The sequence below is a fragment of the Gavia stellata genome, chromosome 1 (assembly GCF_030936135.1).
Source record: "Gavia stellata isolate bGavSte3 chromosome 1, bGavSte3.hap2, whole genome shotgun sequence".
Classification (NCBI taxonomy): domain Eukaryota; kingdom Metazoa; phylum Chordata; class Aves; order Gaviiformes; family Gaviidae; genus Gavia; species Gavia stellata.
Genome location: NC_082594.1, coordinates 24,675,502 through 24,692,785, shown reverse-complemented (window position 1 = coordinate 24,692,785; position 17,284 = coordinate 24,675,502). Strand labels below are relative to the sequence as shown.

The window sequence follows — 17,284 nt, the reverse complement described above, 5'->3', positions numbered from 1 at the left end:
ACAACGCTACAGGCTTGGGGATGAGTTGCTGGAAAGCTCCCCCACAGAAAAGGATCTGGGGGTGTTGATTGACAGCCGGCTGAATATGAGCCAGCAGTGTGCCCAGGTGGCCAAGAAGGCCAACGGCATCCTGGCCTGTATCAGAAACAGCGTGGCCAGCAGGAGCAGGGAGGTGATCATGCCTCTGTACTCGGCTCTGGTGAGGCCGCACCTCGAATCCTGTGTTCAGTTTTGGGCCCCTCGCTACAAGAAGGACATTGAGGTGCTGGAGCGTGTCCAGAGAAGGGCGACGAAGCTGGTGAGGGGTCTGGAGCACAAGTCTGATGAGGAGCGGCTGAGGGAACTGGGGTTGTTCAGTCTGGAGAAGAGGAGGCTGAGGGGAGACCTTATCGCTCTCTACAACTACCTGAAAGGGGGTTGTGGTGAGGTGGGTGTTGGTCTCTTCTCCCAAGTGACTAGTGACAGGCCAAGAGGAAATGGCCTCAAGTTGCACCAGGGGAGGTTCAGGCTGGATATTAGGAAAAAGTTCTTTACTGAGAGAGTAGTGAAACATTGGAACAGGCTGCCCAGGGAGGTGGTAGAGTCACCCTCTCTGGAGGTATTCAAGGAGCGTGTGGATGTGGCATTGTGGGATGTGGCTTGATGGGCATGGTGCTGTGTGGTGTTGGGTGGGTTGGTTTGGTGTGGGTTGTGGTGTGTTTTGTGGTTTGTGGGTGGTTTTGGTTTTTTGTGGTTGGGTTGGTGTTTTTTTTTTTTATGGTTGGACTTGATGATCTTACAGGTCTTTTCCAACCTTAGTGATTCTGTGATTCTGTGATTCTCTGTGTGCCTAAAGCTGATTTACACAAGTGGTATTAAAAGACCCCAGGATATCGGAGCAGAGGAGTTTTATACCCTTAAACAAGACTGCAAACTCTTCTGTAGGTATGAAACAATGGAGATTTGTTCAATGTGTGATCTCAGCTTTTGTGTTTGGATATTCCAGTGCTGGAATAGCATTTCTCTCATGCTGAGTGGGGCTGATTTTAGAGATCTGAGGGCTCTCTACGGTAGTCAGCAATAGAAGGACATTTCCTTATTCCACTGTTTTCTTACCCAAGGTGCGCAACTGAATCAAGGAGAGGAAATGGTAACAGAAATGCCACAGATATTTCAGTTAAAACACTTCTGCCTTGTGCCATCAAGAGACACACTTTTGGGTCTGAGTCCCTTTTCGACTTCTCATAGACTCTCACAGCTGAAGAGCCCTGGTCCCACCTCAACCTATTTGTCTGGGAAACTATATTTCATCAAGGATCGCCCAACATCCAAAAGGGAAGCTGAGGGACTCCTCCCTTTGAGTAAGTATTTTGTAACAGAAAGAAGTGTCAGGAAACATTTGCATGAGCTGGCAAAGAGCACTTTACCCTGTTATAATCCCTATAATCCACTCAGTAGCTGTTAGGGTGAAAAGAGTTGCATTCTGAATGATTATATATGGGTGGTTTATAAGATTTATGGCATGAATGCTTTTTGCCACCACAATAGATACTGGTAAGTGCAGTGTTCAATAACTTTTGCACTTAAATTATATATTGGTCCACCTATATTTGCTATTTTTAAAATCGTTGCCTGCATACAGTTTAGTTTCATCTTGTCTCTTGGTATCGTTCATAATCCAAATTCCTCCAATGCTTTAATACTGCCCATGTTGAAAAGCAAAACAGTCCCTGGGTAGCTGGATTTTTTTCTGGCCAGCACAGTCCTGTGGGGAGAGGTCAGATGTAGCAAAGCTACCTTGAGCCCTGGAGGTCTGTAGGGATGTCATGCTGCGGTCACAGCTCTGCTACCCTTTAAATAGGTACAGCGTGAGCTCTCCTTGCTGTGCGACCAACTGCTGCTGACTGATAGAAAAACATTAAAGCCTTATGGGTTCTGTCTGCAGTCTTGTTATACTGTATGTGCAGCTTCCCTAATGAGTAAATTCCCTGCCTCTCCCCTTTGCCTAGTAGCCCTCGGATAACCCTTGGCTATGCTCCCAAAGCACTGGGAAATGCCTGACCCTAAAATTGTGACTAGTGTCAGTTTTGGAGGCATGACTCCTCAGTTATTCTATGCATCTGGTGTTGCAGAATGACAGATGGTGCTTCGTCCAGTGCCTGGAGCTGTTTGAAGCACCCAGCTCCCCTCTCTCCCTTTTCTCAGTCTCATGGGGACCCCTGAGATCAATGTGGATGCTGAGAGACTGCAGCAGGAGCAGCTCCTTCCCTAGAGCTGTATGGTGGCATCTCAGGGTGTGATGGGGGAAGTACGAGTTAGGGCCAAGGTCAGCAGGGACTTATGGATGCCACAAACCCTGGTGGCACATTTTTAGTGCCAGAGGGCCTCTCAAGGAATATGTAGTAGATTTGCTCAAGGCAGTCAACATGGAGATGCTTGAAACAGCCTTAGAGGTGTGGTCTCTGGGAGCGTATGAGAGACATTAATTGTTAAGTGGAAATAAAATCCAAGGACTGCTGTTATTTTTAATAGTGCTATCATGAAGGGCAAAAATATCTCTAGTAAAAGTGAGCTCCTTTCTTGAGATACCTTTTCCCTTGCAGTGAAAGTCTCCCATATGTTAGAGAAGTGATTAAAGAGCTAAAGAGCTGCCATGAACATCTTGTTAATTCCTTTGTGCTGTGCTGCTTGGTGAACCTTTACAAACGACATTATTTACTCTCCAATTCCTCCATTGTGGTTCTCTCGCCACTTTCTATGTGTGGTAGCAAAAGCAAAGCAAAAGTAACTAAAATGTCAGCTTCCAAAAAGCAACATTTCATTCAGTTACACGATGTTATCATCAGTGCACACACAACAGCTGAAAAATAATACAGGAATAAAATGCAGTTGGAGAAAAGACAGCAAAAGGCAGGGAGCATAAATAAAAAAAAAGATAACAGACCTCAAAAGAGGAGAGCATCTTTCTTCTTCACATGAAACTCCTGAGTTCTCTGTCTTGTCTTGCAATAAGGTGATGAAATAAACAGTGTCTTTACAAGCATCAATTACACTGTGCTTCAGGAGGTGCAGGGCTGGTTGCAATCCCTGAAACTCTGTTTCTAGGTGCAAACAAAATTCCCAGAATGTTTTTGGGGTTTGCTATCCTTTTTCAGGAAGGAGAGATGTCACATAGGAGATACTTGCATTACTTGGACCTTTGCTTTTATTAGTGAGAGTCAAATTATAAACAAAGACATTAGATTAAAAATGAATTTTCAACTGGCGTGCACAACCAGCACTGCAACATTTTACCTTACATGCAATGGGTATTTCAGTGCTTTGTTTTTCTTACATTTTTAGGCTGCAGCACAGATAGCATTGAAATACTACTCATGCCAATGAACACATCATCTTCTTTGACCTTTCAGAAACTATTGATATTATTGATTTCTAAACAGTAGAATAATAGGAGAAGGCAGCCCAAGCCATGAATATGTTTTGGTGCTGCCTTTTTTTAGAATTAAGAGGCTCTCTTTTGATACATAATTTATTTAAGGCATCTGTGTGCTTGAATGCAGAGACGTAGTTCAACATTCAGTCCACCATCACCATCATCTATCATACTGAAGTACTTTTTATAGATTTATACAGACAAGAAGGTGACTAACTTTACTTTCTGCTCCATTATTCATGTGTTGTCCTGAGGGGACCTTTGTTGGTATTATATTGTGCCTCCTGAACAACCTTTGTTCAGAGTAGGAAAACTAAGTGTTTTTATCCTGGACAAACAATGAATAATGCACAGTATTTTAGAACTATCCTAAGGGCAGATGCTTATTGTAAAACACTAAACATTGAAAATGCTGAATAAAATGGGTTTCTGCAAGAGTTTTGAAATCCCTGTTTTAAAATACATCATCTTCTGGACGTAGTTTAGTATCACGACAGCCAGTCCTGTCTGATCCATTTTATCTTTTCTTTCTAGGAGGGAGATAACACAAAAGATTACCATTTAAAAGATCTAGCTCTGAGTTAGAGTATCTCCTGTTAGAATTTCCAAGGCTGAAGCGTTTGTGGATCAGTCATTCACTGATAAAAGGTACAGGGGAATGTTCTCTGCTGCCATCAGGCTCATAATAACCTTAAAAAACTTCCCGGCATTGCAGACAATTGAACTGCACATGGGATTTTCACTATTCGCCTTCAGTTCCTGCTCCTGTGTTTCATTTGTCATTGATCACATACTAGCTGTGAGGGACAAGAAATTATTTTATTCATCACTGCATTCTGTCAAAAAATTATATTGTAAAACCAACTGCTAGGTTTTTCCTATCTGCTTGTTAAACAGATCCCAGTAACAACAGAGTAAAAATGTTTAACACAGTACAAAGGCAACTCTCCTTTTAGTCTTCATGGTGGGTGATTATATGAGCAATATTTGTTCAGGCACAGCTGTTTGTTCTGATCTTCTTTTTTTTAATTAAAAATTAGACAAATAGCCATGGAAGTGTTTATAAAGAATTACAGTCAAAAGGGGGGAAAAAAAATCCCACAAATCTTTTTAACCCCCCAATATTTTATACGCTAAGAAACTGTGTAAGATCATATGAGGGGACGTTCCTGAGAACTGGAAGAAAGAAAATGTCACTCCTGTATTCAAGAACATCAAGAGAGAGGATCCAGGGAACCACAGGTCAGCTTCACCTTGATGCCTGGGAAGGTGATGGAGAAAATAATCCTGGAAACCATTTCCAAACAGATATGAAGGACAAATAGATGACTGGGAGCAGTCAGCATGTTTGTATGAAAGGGAAGTCATACTTGACCAACTTGATAGCCTTCTACAATGAGATGACTGCCTTGGTGGATGAAGGGAGAGCAATGGATGCTGTTTATCTCAACTTTAGTAAGTCTTTTGACACTGTCTCCTATAGCGTCCCATAGACAAACTGATCAAATACGAACTAGATAAACAGACAGCAAGGTGGACTGAAAACTGAGCTGCCAGGCTGAGAGGCACACAGTCCAGCTGGAGGCCAGTCACTAGTGAAGTACTCCGGGGGTCGATACTGGGGCCAACACTGGTTAACAGCTTCATTAATGACCTGGACAATGGGACAGAGTTTGCGGAGGATACGAAACAGGGAGGAGGGGTTGATGCACCAGCTGGTTGTGCTGCCATTTAGAGGGACCTTGACAGGCTGGAGAAATGGGCTGGCAGGGATTTCACAAAGTTCAACAACGGGAAAAGCCAATCCCTGCCCCTGGGGAAGAATCACCCCATGCACCAGCACACACTGGGGACCCACCATCTGGAAGGCAGCTCTGAAGAGAAGGACTTAGGGGTGCTGGTAGAGAACAAGCGGATCATGAGCCACCAATGTGCCTTTGTAGTAAAAAAAGGCCAAAGCCTCCTGGGCTGCAGTAGGAAGAGTGTTTCCAGCAGGTCAAGGGGGCTGATCATTTCTCTTTGCTCAGCCCTGGTGAGACATCTCTGGAGTGCTGGGTACCCATCTGGGCTACCCAGCCCAGAAGAGACAAGTACATACTGAACTGTATCCGAGGAAGTTGTCCATGAAGATGATTCAGGGACTGGAGCATCTGACATACAAGGAGAGGCTGAGAGAGCTGGGACTATTTAGCCTGGAGAAGAGAAGTCTCAGGGAGGATCTTACCAGCATGTGTGGATACCTGATTGTGCTGGTTTTGCCTGGGATAGAGTTAGTTTTCTTCATAGTAGCTAGTATGGGGCTGTGTTTTGGATTTGTGCTGAAAACAATGTTGATAATACAGGGATGTTTTTGCTATTGCTGAGCAGCGCTTACACAGAGTCAAGGCCTTTTCTGCTTCTCACACCGCCCCACCAGTGAGTATGCTAGGGGTGCACAAGAAGTTGGGAGGGGTCACAGCCGGGACAGCTGACCCCAACTGACCAAAGGGATATCCCATACCGTATGACATCATGCTCAGCTATATAAAGCTGGGGGAAGAAGGAGGAAGGGGAGGACGTTCAGAGTGATGGCATTTGTCTTTCCAAGTAACCACCATTATGTGTGATAGAGCCCTGCTTTCCTAGAGATGGCTGAACACCTGCCTGCCCATGGGAAGCGGTGAATGAATTCCTTGTTTTGCTTTGCTTGCATGCGCAGCTTTTGCTTCACCTATTAAGCTGTCTTCATCTCAACCCATGTCTTCTCACTTTTACTCTTCTAATTCTCTCCCCCATCCCACCTGGGGGGGAGTGAGCAAGCAGCTGTGTGGGGCTTAGTTGCTGGCTGGGGTTAAACCACGATGCTGATGCAGGGGAGTAAAGAAGACAAGAGCCAGACTTTTCTCTGTGGTGTGTGATGACAGGACAGGAGACCATGGGCACCAATTTAAATACAGGAATTTTTGTTTAAATGTAAGAAAAAAAATTCTTACCTGTACAGTGATGAAACACTGGAAGAGACAAGTCCGAGATGTTGTAGAGTCTGCATCCTTGGGAGATATTCAAAACCAAGATGGACATGACTCTGGAAGACCTGCTCTAGCTGATCAAGGTTTGAGCTTGGATGTTGGACTAGTTGATCTCCAGAGATGCCTTCCAACCTCAATTTTTCCGTGGTTCTGTGATTCTGTAATCTCTGCCTCCGTGTATAATTCCTCCTTTTTTGCTTTCTAACAATTTGTCTTTCATTTTTTATATCTTATCACAGGAGGGCAGGGCCATCAAGGTTTACAACTTATAGAAAACAGAGTAGCAGTGTTGCAAAAAGCAAATAGCTTTTAAGTATTAACAATGAGAATCAGACTTTTGAGATATTTTAGTCAGAAAAAGCTTTCTTCTTTCATATTCATAGGCAATTCAGTTACTGCAAGTGGAAACCCAGAAAACACACATTTGAATTAATTTGTTTATTTTAATAAATGACATACTTTAAATAATAATCTGTTGGAACAGACTACCAATGGATGTGGAAAAGTATCCTTCTGTCTCTTTAAATCACATTTGGGTGGAGAGCAAAGCTATACAAAGATCAAGCCCTACTTTATCCCAAAGTTCAAGAGAAAGAACCACTTTAAGGGAAGATTTTGTCAAGGAAAAGGAAACATGACAAGTAGTGTCTATGTTATCCTAGGGAAGTGCCCAGAGAGGTGTATTCAAGACCAATTTCCCTTCCCATCCCCACTGTTTAGCCAGTGCAATGCACATGGGTTGCTACAGAGGTGCAGCAGTTGGTATGTCAAGAGGGAGTGCAGGGGAGGATATTTCCTCTCCGTGGTTCTCCAGGGCAGCCACATGAAACCTGGACGATGGGTAGCTGGCAGCACCTCTGCAGAGGTAACATGGTTTAGGTGGCAGAGCAGCCTCGCTGGGGTGCTGCCCTCTCTCTTCTGCCCGAGCATGCGACCACCCCTTCCACAGTACCAACAGTGGGGCTGCTTCCCTGGCATCCCCATCCATCCTAATAGCCTGGGCATAACCAAAGTGCTGCTCTGTCTGAGGAGAGACAACTTCCTATAGCACCTACAACAGCCAGAACCTACTTCACCTCCACAACTATGAGCAAAGAAACCACCAGAACGAACCAGCAAGCTGCTATAGCTCCTCTGCCCTTGGACTCCTGCTCTGCCATCACCAGGCACATGCTGAACCCAGGAGGCTCCAGGGACTGTTCAGGCCAAGCAGGACAGTGTCTTATCAAATTAAAGCACCAAGTGAGTTGGTCAGTACTGGAAAGGAGGTCAACTGGGTCACTAACTGAGAGGATCTTCTGATACCTAAATGGAAATTTAGATTTCTTCAGACAGAATCCCACGCTGAAGTGTGTGTTGTGTGAATACTTGGGTCAAAACCTCACAGCTGGGGTCATTGCCACGGTACAATGACCTTATTATTGGACTTGACTTCCTGCCTTCGTGGTGGTTCAAATATATCCATCGTATTTCACAGTCTGGGTGGGCCCGAAGCACATATTCAGTCTCGTCATCTCAGCTGAGAGATGTTAACTCTTCAGGCTCCTCTTTATTTTCAGTGATGTGCCCATACACTTGGGGTTTTTCCCTCACTTTCTGGATCATCCTCATTGCTCCAAACTCCTTTTGTTTTATAACACTTCAGAATGATCTCTGAACTGGAGCTTTTCTGGAGCTTTCTTTACAAAATCTTAAAAAAAAAAAAAGTAAAAGTCTGCTGAAAGTTTTGCTTTACTCTTTTTCTAAGAGCTTGATTCTTCTATTTATAACAGGTAGGCAGCTCATATGCAATGAAGTCAAACTATAGCTAAGGTGGTTATGAAAACATAGCTAATAATGGGGAATTGTTCTTCCTTGCAAGTGCCTCAGTCCCTCAGCATGTGCTTACCTGTGCTGCTCAGATGCCTATGCTTCATAAAACCTGATGCAATGAAAACTGAATTGACTGCTTTCAAGGGTCGTTCTGAGACCTTCATTATTTAATTTTTATTTCAGTCTGGGCTCTGTTGGTTACACAGGAAGTTTCACTTGACTTTTAGTACCTTAAAAATATTGTAATAACACTGCTCAGGTCTTGCAGTTCTGACTAGTGACTTTATGCGCACAAAGAGACATTCACCACTCTGCAAAGCTCACGTATTACTTCAATCTTGCAAGATTCATAGAGATGTACACATTGCATAGAATGTTCTGGCCTTCTCCCACCAAGGACTTCCAACCCTGGGAGAAACACATCTTCACAAGGACATATCCTGAAATTGGTAGTACAGACCAAATGAGTCAAAAGTCCTTTCCCTTAATCTATGTAAATTATATGAAGACTGTAGGTAGCCAATACAGATACACTGACTCTCTGGGGAAGGGGGATGAAAAGTATTGCCGTTTCTAGCCCCAGTGCATGGTCTGCCTGTGTTTCAATCTGCAGTAGAAATCTCCCCTGATAAATGCAACAGTTGTGATTTTATTTTCCAGGAAGATGAATACAGAGGTGGTAATGCCCAAAAAGAGTCTACATGTGAATCTCAAAGAGATTAATGCAGCTGTAAGGCAGTTGAGTCCTGTTTCTGTTATCTTGCTGAGAAACAGCCACTTGTAGATTGGTAAATAAAAGTTAGTACTGTTCTCAGGAGTTATTTTTTAAAAATCCAAGCATAAATGAAGAGCAATGGGTGAGGGGATCGTCTGTCCGGATGACTGAAGTGGCCAAAGTTTTTTTGTCATTTTTGAAAATTGCCCTCCTGCAATGATTGTCCAGTGACTGCTTCAACTTCTCCTTGAAGAAACTAGTTGTGAGAGTATGGAGAACGGGATTCAAGGCACTGTGTATTGGCAGAACAAATATCACTATCCAGGAACGGACAGTGTCTAGGAAAAAAGGTAAGATACCTCATACGCTCTGTTGTAGGAATGCTAAAGAAGCAAACATGTCTCTATGTCATTTTTACTTTATGTCCTTTATTTTACTTTATGTCACTTTACATCATTTTTTGCAGAATGCTACCATAGTATTATTTTTACAAGAAAGGGGTTTGAATTTAACATTGCTTATTGTGGTTTTCATTGAGTTCACCACAGGTTTTCATGAGAAGGGGAAAAAAAAGAGCTTTTCACCAGAGAGTGTCTTTCTCGCTGTCTACTGGAATTTAATAAAAGCACTAAACATAAGCTGAAGTCCATGTCTCTTTAGGATGGTGTTTAATATAAATCCAAATCCCGTACCTATTTTTTACACGGCAATTTTCACCAGTAGGTTTCAAAATGCCTTACAAAAGCTATCAATCATTATTATTTTACAGAGGGTAACCTGGAGTAAGGAGGGGTGAAGTGACTTGCTCAGAGGGCCATGAGCTGAGTGTACTGTGTAGACCCTCACCATCGTGAATCCCATGCCAGCCACAGTTGTACATCTTCTGAACACCCTTATGATGGCCGTGTTTTATTTTTAACAACCTACATGTAATCACTTTTCTCCTGGTTACACGAATGGAATTCAATGCTCCCAATGAGGCTAAATAGGTTTTATGATAAAATCATTGACAATTTACTACATTTCTTTAATGCCTTTCATATTACGGAGAATTATTTACCCAATTTTCTACAAACACGAGGCATCAATTTTCCAGAATTATAATGGGAGAGCAGGATGCCATGTTATCTGTTAGCAACTGCAAGGTTAGCAGGGCTGCATATAACCAGTGCAGTGATGGAGAGCTGTGAGATTGTGCGTGCAGCTGCTCTGCAGCTGGTAGGGGAGAGTGTGTGCTGCCTTGCGGGAGCAGGAAGGGCCTGTAGCCTCCTCAGGAGCCCCTGGAAATCATTGCCTGCGCTTATAAATGTGGTGTCTGGGTTTCTTAAAGACCCTCTTTTTATAGTTTTATTTCCCCGATGATCAAACTAATGGACTTATTCCTACATATTACTATGGGATTTTGCAGCTGTAGCAGAGGAGAACCTCTTCACTGGATAGCTTATTCTGGTTCTCACCTACATACATGGATTGAAGATTTTATGTATGTACTTTAAAGCTCAATTTCTGAACATAGAAAAAGTCAAATATTTGGGGCAATACTTACTCTTCACCCATGGTTAGCTAGAATTCCTCTGGCAGAATTGGTTTGGTTTAAAATGAATCTTTAACAAAAGAAATCAGGGTCCTATACAGCATTACCTTGAATTTCCACCTGGAATAAGGAGAGGATTTCAATGACAAAGACAGGAATCCAGCAGATGGCATCAGTGAATACTATTAAAAAAAATATCGATTGGCCACAGCAACATCCCTGTGAATGTGACTTCTTACTTCTGATGTCTGAAGGGCAGTTTATTGAACAGAATAAAACGTGCTGACATGTGAAAACATTATGATGATGGAGGCTAGCAGGTTCACACCTGTGGGGAAACAAGATTTGAAAAAAATGGCATTGAAATGGTCTTTCCTCTCTTCCCTTTCTCCCAACCACTTCTCTGTTTCATTCTCTTCCGTTATTTTGTTATAATTTTTACATTAAAGTATCTTTAGTACATTGATACCAATTTTATGTTAGAAACAGCTCCTCAACATTGTCTAGTGTCACGCAGCCTGCTCACATACCACGTGTTTCCATCTGTTACACAGTGAGATGTGAGTAAGTTGTAAGAAGTTACTATAGAAACACAGTTAATGCACAGTATGAGTGGGCTCGTGATTCCACAGAGATCTGGTCTTCTGACTAGTAATGCTGCAGTAAATCTGAAACAGAAACCACCTGCAGGACTCTCACATAGTACGTAAAGAACGACATATTTCCCAGCAAAGTGACAAAATGATCTGAGGTGTGTGTTCGTTTCAGGCTGGCTTCCTCGGTTCTGTATAAATATCAATCCCAAATACTGATGGGAGAACATGTGTAGAGCAAGCTGTGCAACTTGGATTTTAATTGCACGGTGCTGTGTTACAGAGCAAGGCTTTTAACAGTTCATCAGATGGCAGCTCCACAGACTGGAGTACTCCGATAAATAGCTGAGAGCCATTGAAGGAGCCATTTACGTCAAGATCCCAGCACCTGAAAACAGGCTCTTGATCAAAAATATGGATTGAAACAAACTAAAAGAATTGAAAAGTGTGACATAATTTTATTGCTAGGAAATCACGAAATTAATCTGATTTGACATGTGCATTGCCTTTTTTACTTGGCATTCAATGTAATTCTAAACAAACTAGTTTTATCTTTTGATTTGTAGCTTTTAAATCTTTTTTTATATTAAGACATAAAATGAGGGATAACTGTTAAATGTATATGTATTGGCAAAATAACCCCTGTGGCTCTGGAAATGCAGGTCAGGGAGAAGATCGCTTGGTAGCAGTTTGAATAATTCTCAGCCTTTGCTGTGAGTGAGTGCTCTGAGGCAGAGCATGACCAGCTTAAACATATTTCAGGCTGAAGTTTCTGGGTTTTATTCTGTTCATTTCCAGTTTATTATATATATATATATATGTTTAATCATTATTCCCTGCCAGTATAATGCACATAAAGCTATGCTTTTAAAGTTTCATGCCATATTATTTGTATTATCACCATTTTCTGCAATCCAGTGAAGACTATACTGAGTAGCAGTTGAAGGTTTATGATTTTACTGATTTATAAAAATGAAAAGGTTTCAAACCATTGAGCTGTACACACAGTGTAGCTAAGTAATTGCATTACCTCATTGTTATTCAAATTACTATTTCCTTCTATGTCTTCTCCTCTTCTTTGTTACGCTCACCTGTGTTTCATTAAAATTAGATGCTAAACTCTTCAGGTGACACAGACAAAATGAAAAAAAAAAAAAAAAAGCCCAGAATGCCAACCATATCCTGGGATGCATCAAAAGAAACATGACCAGCAGGTCGAGGGAGGTGATTCTGCCCCACTACTCCACTCTGGTGGGACCCCACCTGGAGTACTGCATCCAGCTCAGCACAGGAAAGACATGGAGCTGTTGGAGCGGGTCCAGAGGAGGGCCACAAAAATGATCAGAGGACTGGAACACCTCTCCTATGAAGACAGGCTGAGAGAGTTGGGGTTGTTCAGCCTGGAGAAGAGAAGGCTCTGGGCAGACCTTATTGCAGCCTTTCAATACTTAAAGGGGGCTTGTAAGAAAGATGGTCACAGACTTTAGCAGGGCCTTCAGCGATAGGACAAGGGGTGATGGTTTTAAACTAAAAGAGGGTAGATTCAGACTAGATATAAGGAAGAAATTTTTTACAATGAGGGTGGTGAAACACTGGAACAGGTTGCCCAGAAAGGTGGTAGATGACCCATCCCTGGAAACATTCAAGGTCAGGTTGGACAGGGCTCTGAGCAACCTCATCTAATTGAAGATGTCCCTGCTCATTGCAGGGCGGTTGGACTAGACGACCTTTGAAGGTCCCTTCCAACCCAACCTATTCCATGATTCTATGATTCTATGGTAAGTGTGCAGCCAGCACACAGCACATGAGACTCTGGTCCTTTTGTGGGCCTTTGGGAAGTATTACAACATGAACATCAATAGTGTAGGGAAAAGTGCATCTATCAGTGAATGTTCTGTAGACTGACTGTCAGCTTTTCTAGTAAAATAATATTAATCAGTAATTATAATATAGTAAAAATTAAACTTACCAAGAACTACACCACGGAAATACCTGTTGCCTCCAACTTCTTCAGTTTGATCAGAATTCAGTGGGAAACAAACTCCATTTTTCCTGTAATAATTTCCAAAAAAAATCCTCATCCCAAAATGGGATTGTTGCTATGGCAAATACAGCAATCCATATGGATGTAAGAAACGCTACTGACTGCTGCTTTCCAGGACGGATATTAATGAAGAGAAAGACAACCACTAAATACTTCTCCAAGGTCAGATATGTCAACAACAGGACTCAGACCTCTGTAGGTAGCGTGGTGATGAATGCCATCATTTAGGTTGGAAAAGACCTTTAAGATCATTGAGTCCAGCCATAAACCTAACACTGCCAAGTCCACCACTAAATCATGTCCCTGAGCACCACGTCTACACGTCTTTTAAATACCTACTTGTCTTTTAGAAAGTGACTTAACCACTTCCCTGGGCAGCCTGTTCCAATGCTTGACAACCCTTTCTGTGAATATGGCTGTATTTGGCACACAGGCAGCCAGCACTGGAGAGAGGGTACAGCAGTGTCTGGGCACTGCTCAGGGTACAGATACTGCAGTGGCAGAGTTTCAGCCAGGAGCAAGTTGAAAGAGTTTCAGGAAGAATGTGGAAGACCTGGCAGGTCTATGGCACTATATAGTATATACATGACCTATATAATAAATACACAGATTATCTCCCATAGCTTGCCTGGGGTTCACTTCTTCTAATTTTACACATTCACAATATGTACCTAGTAACAAGGTATATTCACTTTACCTGACTTCAGCCATTTACAAAGCTGAAGATCTGAGCCAGTCGTGCCTTGGCTGTCTTTACAGTCAATGAAGTCAACAGATACTTTTGGGACATGATTCATTAGACCCACTTTGGATGTCTTTTTTAGAGTTAAGTAAATGGCACAATTCATTGACTGTAAAGAGAGTGCAAAGTGACTAGTTCATAGTCATCTGCACTGTAAGCATCTGAAGACACTCAAGATAAAAATCTTTCCTGTATGAACTTAACATGCAGTCAGAAAGCAGAGTTCGTAGGCTTGGCTAACTGGAACAAAGAGAGGGGAAGTAATAGGTCTCATGTTTTTAAGGGTTAATGACCAGAAAACAGCGTCACACTATTGAGCCATAAGCTTGCAAGGAAGTACAATTTGGCCACAGCAAGTATGAATTTGGTCCCACATTTCTATTGGCTTCTGAATTTGGGAACAACTGCTGGACAGGGTATGATGAGATCATTTGGAAGTACTCACATTTTGAAATATCCAATTCAAAAATAACAGAAGCACTTAATAGTTCCTGTGCCAAAAAAAGGAGATATGATGATTTGACACATCACAGAATAAATTCAGACAGCAAGCAGTCTAACACTAGCTAGCTTGTCCATAATCTTTAATGCAGAATGAATAGTAGTAATTAATAAAGTAAAATGTTTAAGTTCTTTGTATACATCTTGACTACCCAAAGTCAAGGAATTGAAGGACCATGGGGGTTTTTTTGACACTCACTTTCATTTAGAATATCAGAAAATAGTCCAAAAATAGATAATATATAATATTTTTAAATGTTTTGAAACTAGTATGTGTCTAGGATGCAAACTGAAACTATTGGAACATACATAATGTTGTGTTTTATATATAATATAATATCACAATGTAGTATACAGTACCATATTAATATATTAATTTATTAATGCACTAATCAAATCAATGTATTATGAATACCTTTAAAACATACTTAGAAAATTTTCATAGACATGGTGTGCATCTCATTTTCTGCTTGGATGAATGATCTCCTTCTGATGACAAGATTTCCAAAACATGTAACACAAGCTATGACCCACAAAAATGTTCTCAGAACATTGTTAACTAAGAGATCTTCAAATGATGAAATCCCATCTGTTCATGATGTGTGTAGTCGCACGTGGAGTGCATAGAAACAATAAGTGAAACTTTTTGAAGTAGCTGAAAGTAAAGAAATGAACATGTAATGCTGCTGGTTAAACACAAGCCAATGTCACAGTTATGTACCAGTTATGCAATTAGGTGCAAAGAGCTGGAAGAGAAGAAATTTTAACAAAATATTTCCTACTGCATATAAGGGGCATGCTGTGAGAGGTATTAAACCAAGGGAGGATTTACTTAGGATGCTGGTAGCAGCTCATATCCTTTTGGTCCCCAGTAACTATGCTGGTGGTAGTGGCCGCAATCACCTGTGATTTCCTTTAGGTCACTGTAACTTGCAGTTGGGGCATTGCTCTTTGTTCATGTACGACTTGAGAAGAATGGTCAGAGCTGGTATGTTTTCTGTTTTCACAAACCTTTTAAGAACTTTGCTTTGCAACTCTTAGTTTGTTGTCAGTGTGCAGGTGGATGTTCATCATGCTAAGGTGCTTCAAAAGCAGATCTTCTACTGTCCTTGACAGAAGGATTTTGCCTGCCTTAACAGATTGTGGAATGGCTGCAGAATGACTTAAATTTGGTAATGAACATTATAACATCTTAAATGTTTCAATTCCTTGACCATTATTCAAATAAATAGTTCTCTGCTTCAGTGGCAGTTCTTTCATAAAGAAGGCTTGTGAGACAGGGCATAAAGACTCTGATGCAGTAAAGCCTGCAAGAACAGGGTTGTTTTGAAATGTATCCTTACATCCCATTGACTTCTGCAGGATTTAAAATTATGTTCTGGTATATAAAAAAAATTCTGATGTGTAATATATGAATAATGGTATATCAAATTTTGCATGTTGATGTGGTCCTATTGATTGTATCTATCATCTGCTGTTAGGTAAGTGGACAGTAGTTGATTTGATTTTTATTTTTCAAGAAGCAGTAAAGAATGGAGGAGAGTATAATATGAGCTCTTTAGAAAGTCAGAATGAACACTGCACAGTTGAAGAAGATGCTTATATTCCTGGCATGGAAGAAACAAATACAAATATTTGGGAGTGATTCTAGACTGAATGACCAAAATCAGAAGGAAAAAATAAGCCTGAAGATATTCAATCAACAATGACATTTTAAATATTTAGAGAGGCAAGAGACATTTGAGTGTATATCCTAGCTGGCATTAAGTGTGAAAGTGTGACACTCCTAAAGTGTCCTTTGCCCTTTGCCTCAGCTCAGGGATTGTCGTTCAGAGACACCTGGTGTTACTGGCATGTAGTTGTGACAAACTGCGAAGGGAAAAGGCATGCTTTATGACAGCAAATTATGATGTCTATACAGCACACATGCTGTCTTCTCTATGAATATATATGACTTTTATTCATGTCCAAAATATTATCACTTTTCTGTTTCTTAACTCACTTCCCAGTTTTGGTACACGTGAATGAGGTATTCTGCTTCTGCCTGCTAAGCTTAAGGCTACAGTAACTGCCAAGTAAGCAAATAGTTTTATTTATTCTGCTTCAGCCAGAAAAAGAAGTGTGAAGGGCAGAAAAAGAAGTGATGTGATATGATCTAGAAATGAGGGAACTAAAAGAGAAGCCTGTTTCCTTCCTCTGTTTAAAATAGTGAAACATCTAGTTTATTTTTGCAGAAATTGGGCTACCGATTGAGGTAATATGGAAAAGCAACACCCTGGCATGGTTTTGGACATTTTTATATGGACCTCTCACCCCCTTAATTATTCTTTCTTTTATTTTGCATACATACATGTGGGAGAGGTTCCTCATACATTGAAACATTATTCTGTTTATATTCAGAATCTCGATCATTTCCAGGTCTCTATAAAATAATGTACATGTTATGATATAAATTATATGAAATAGGGCTTTGTGTAGTTATCAAATTTTGAATTACACAAACAAGCCTTTTTTTAAAATCATAGGTCTTAAAGAAATTATGTTATGGAAAAATCCTGACTATATTCAGTAGGAATGATCCTATGACTGTTCATCACTTGGAGTTTTTTACTGGAAGATTGTGTTGTAGGGATAAGCATTTAGCCTGAACTCCCTTTGTAGTTATGCCATTCGACAATCGATGCAATATCCATTAAGGGAGGCACAAGAAGTGACTTGCACGGGATTTTGTCTCTTTCCCTGGGTGCTAAGCTCAGCTGCTTACAGCAGTGGGATTTAAAATCTTATTATTATAAACCTTGGCCAGAGGGCCTTCCAACTAACAAAGGAGTCACAGAACTGAAAGCACTAATAAGCCCAGAACAAGGAGAGATAAAAGACAGCTTCTGCTATGAGAATCAGAAAAAGAGAGGAAGAAGTAAGA

The 17,284-nt window shown here is 41.2% G+C and overlaps 1 protein-coding gene across 1 annotated transcript in view; it reads right to left on the bottom strand.

Moving 5' to 3' along the window:
• Nucleotides 1–9,043: 9,043 nt before the first annotated feature.
• Nucleotides 9,044–17,284, bottom strand: part of RXFP2 (relaxin family peptide receptor 2) — a 102,907-nt gene continuing 94,666 nt past the window's right edge. Inside the window, 7 exon segments of the mRNA XM_059825917.1 lie at nt 9,044–9,285; nt 10,589–10,667; nt 10,670–10,809; nt 13,044–13,146; nt 13,148–13,342; nt 14,799–15,047; nt 16,675–16,783. Coding sequence (XP_059681900.1) covers nt 9,044–9,285; nt 10,589–10,667; nt 10,670–10,809; nt 13,044–13,146; nt 13,148–13,342; nt 14,799–15,047; nt 16,675–16,783 — 1,117 coding nt within the window.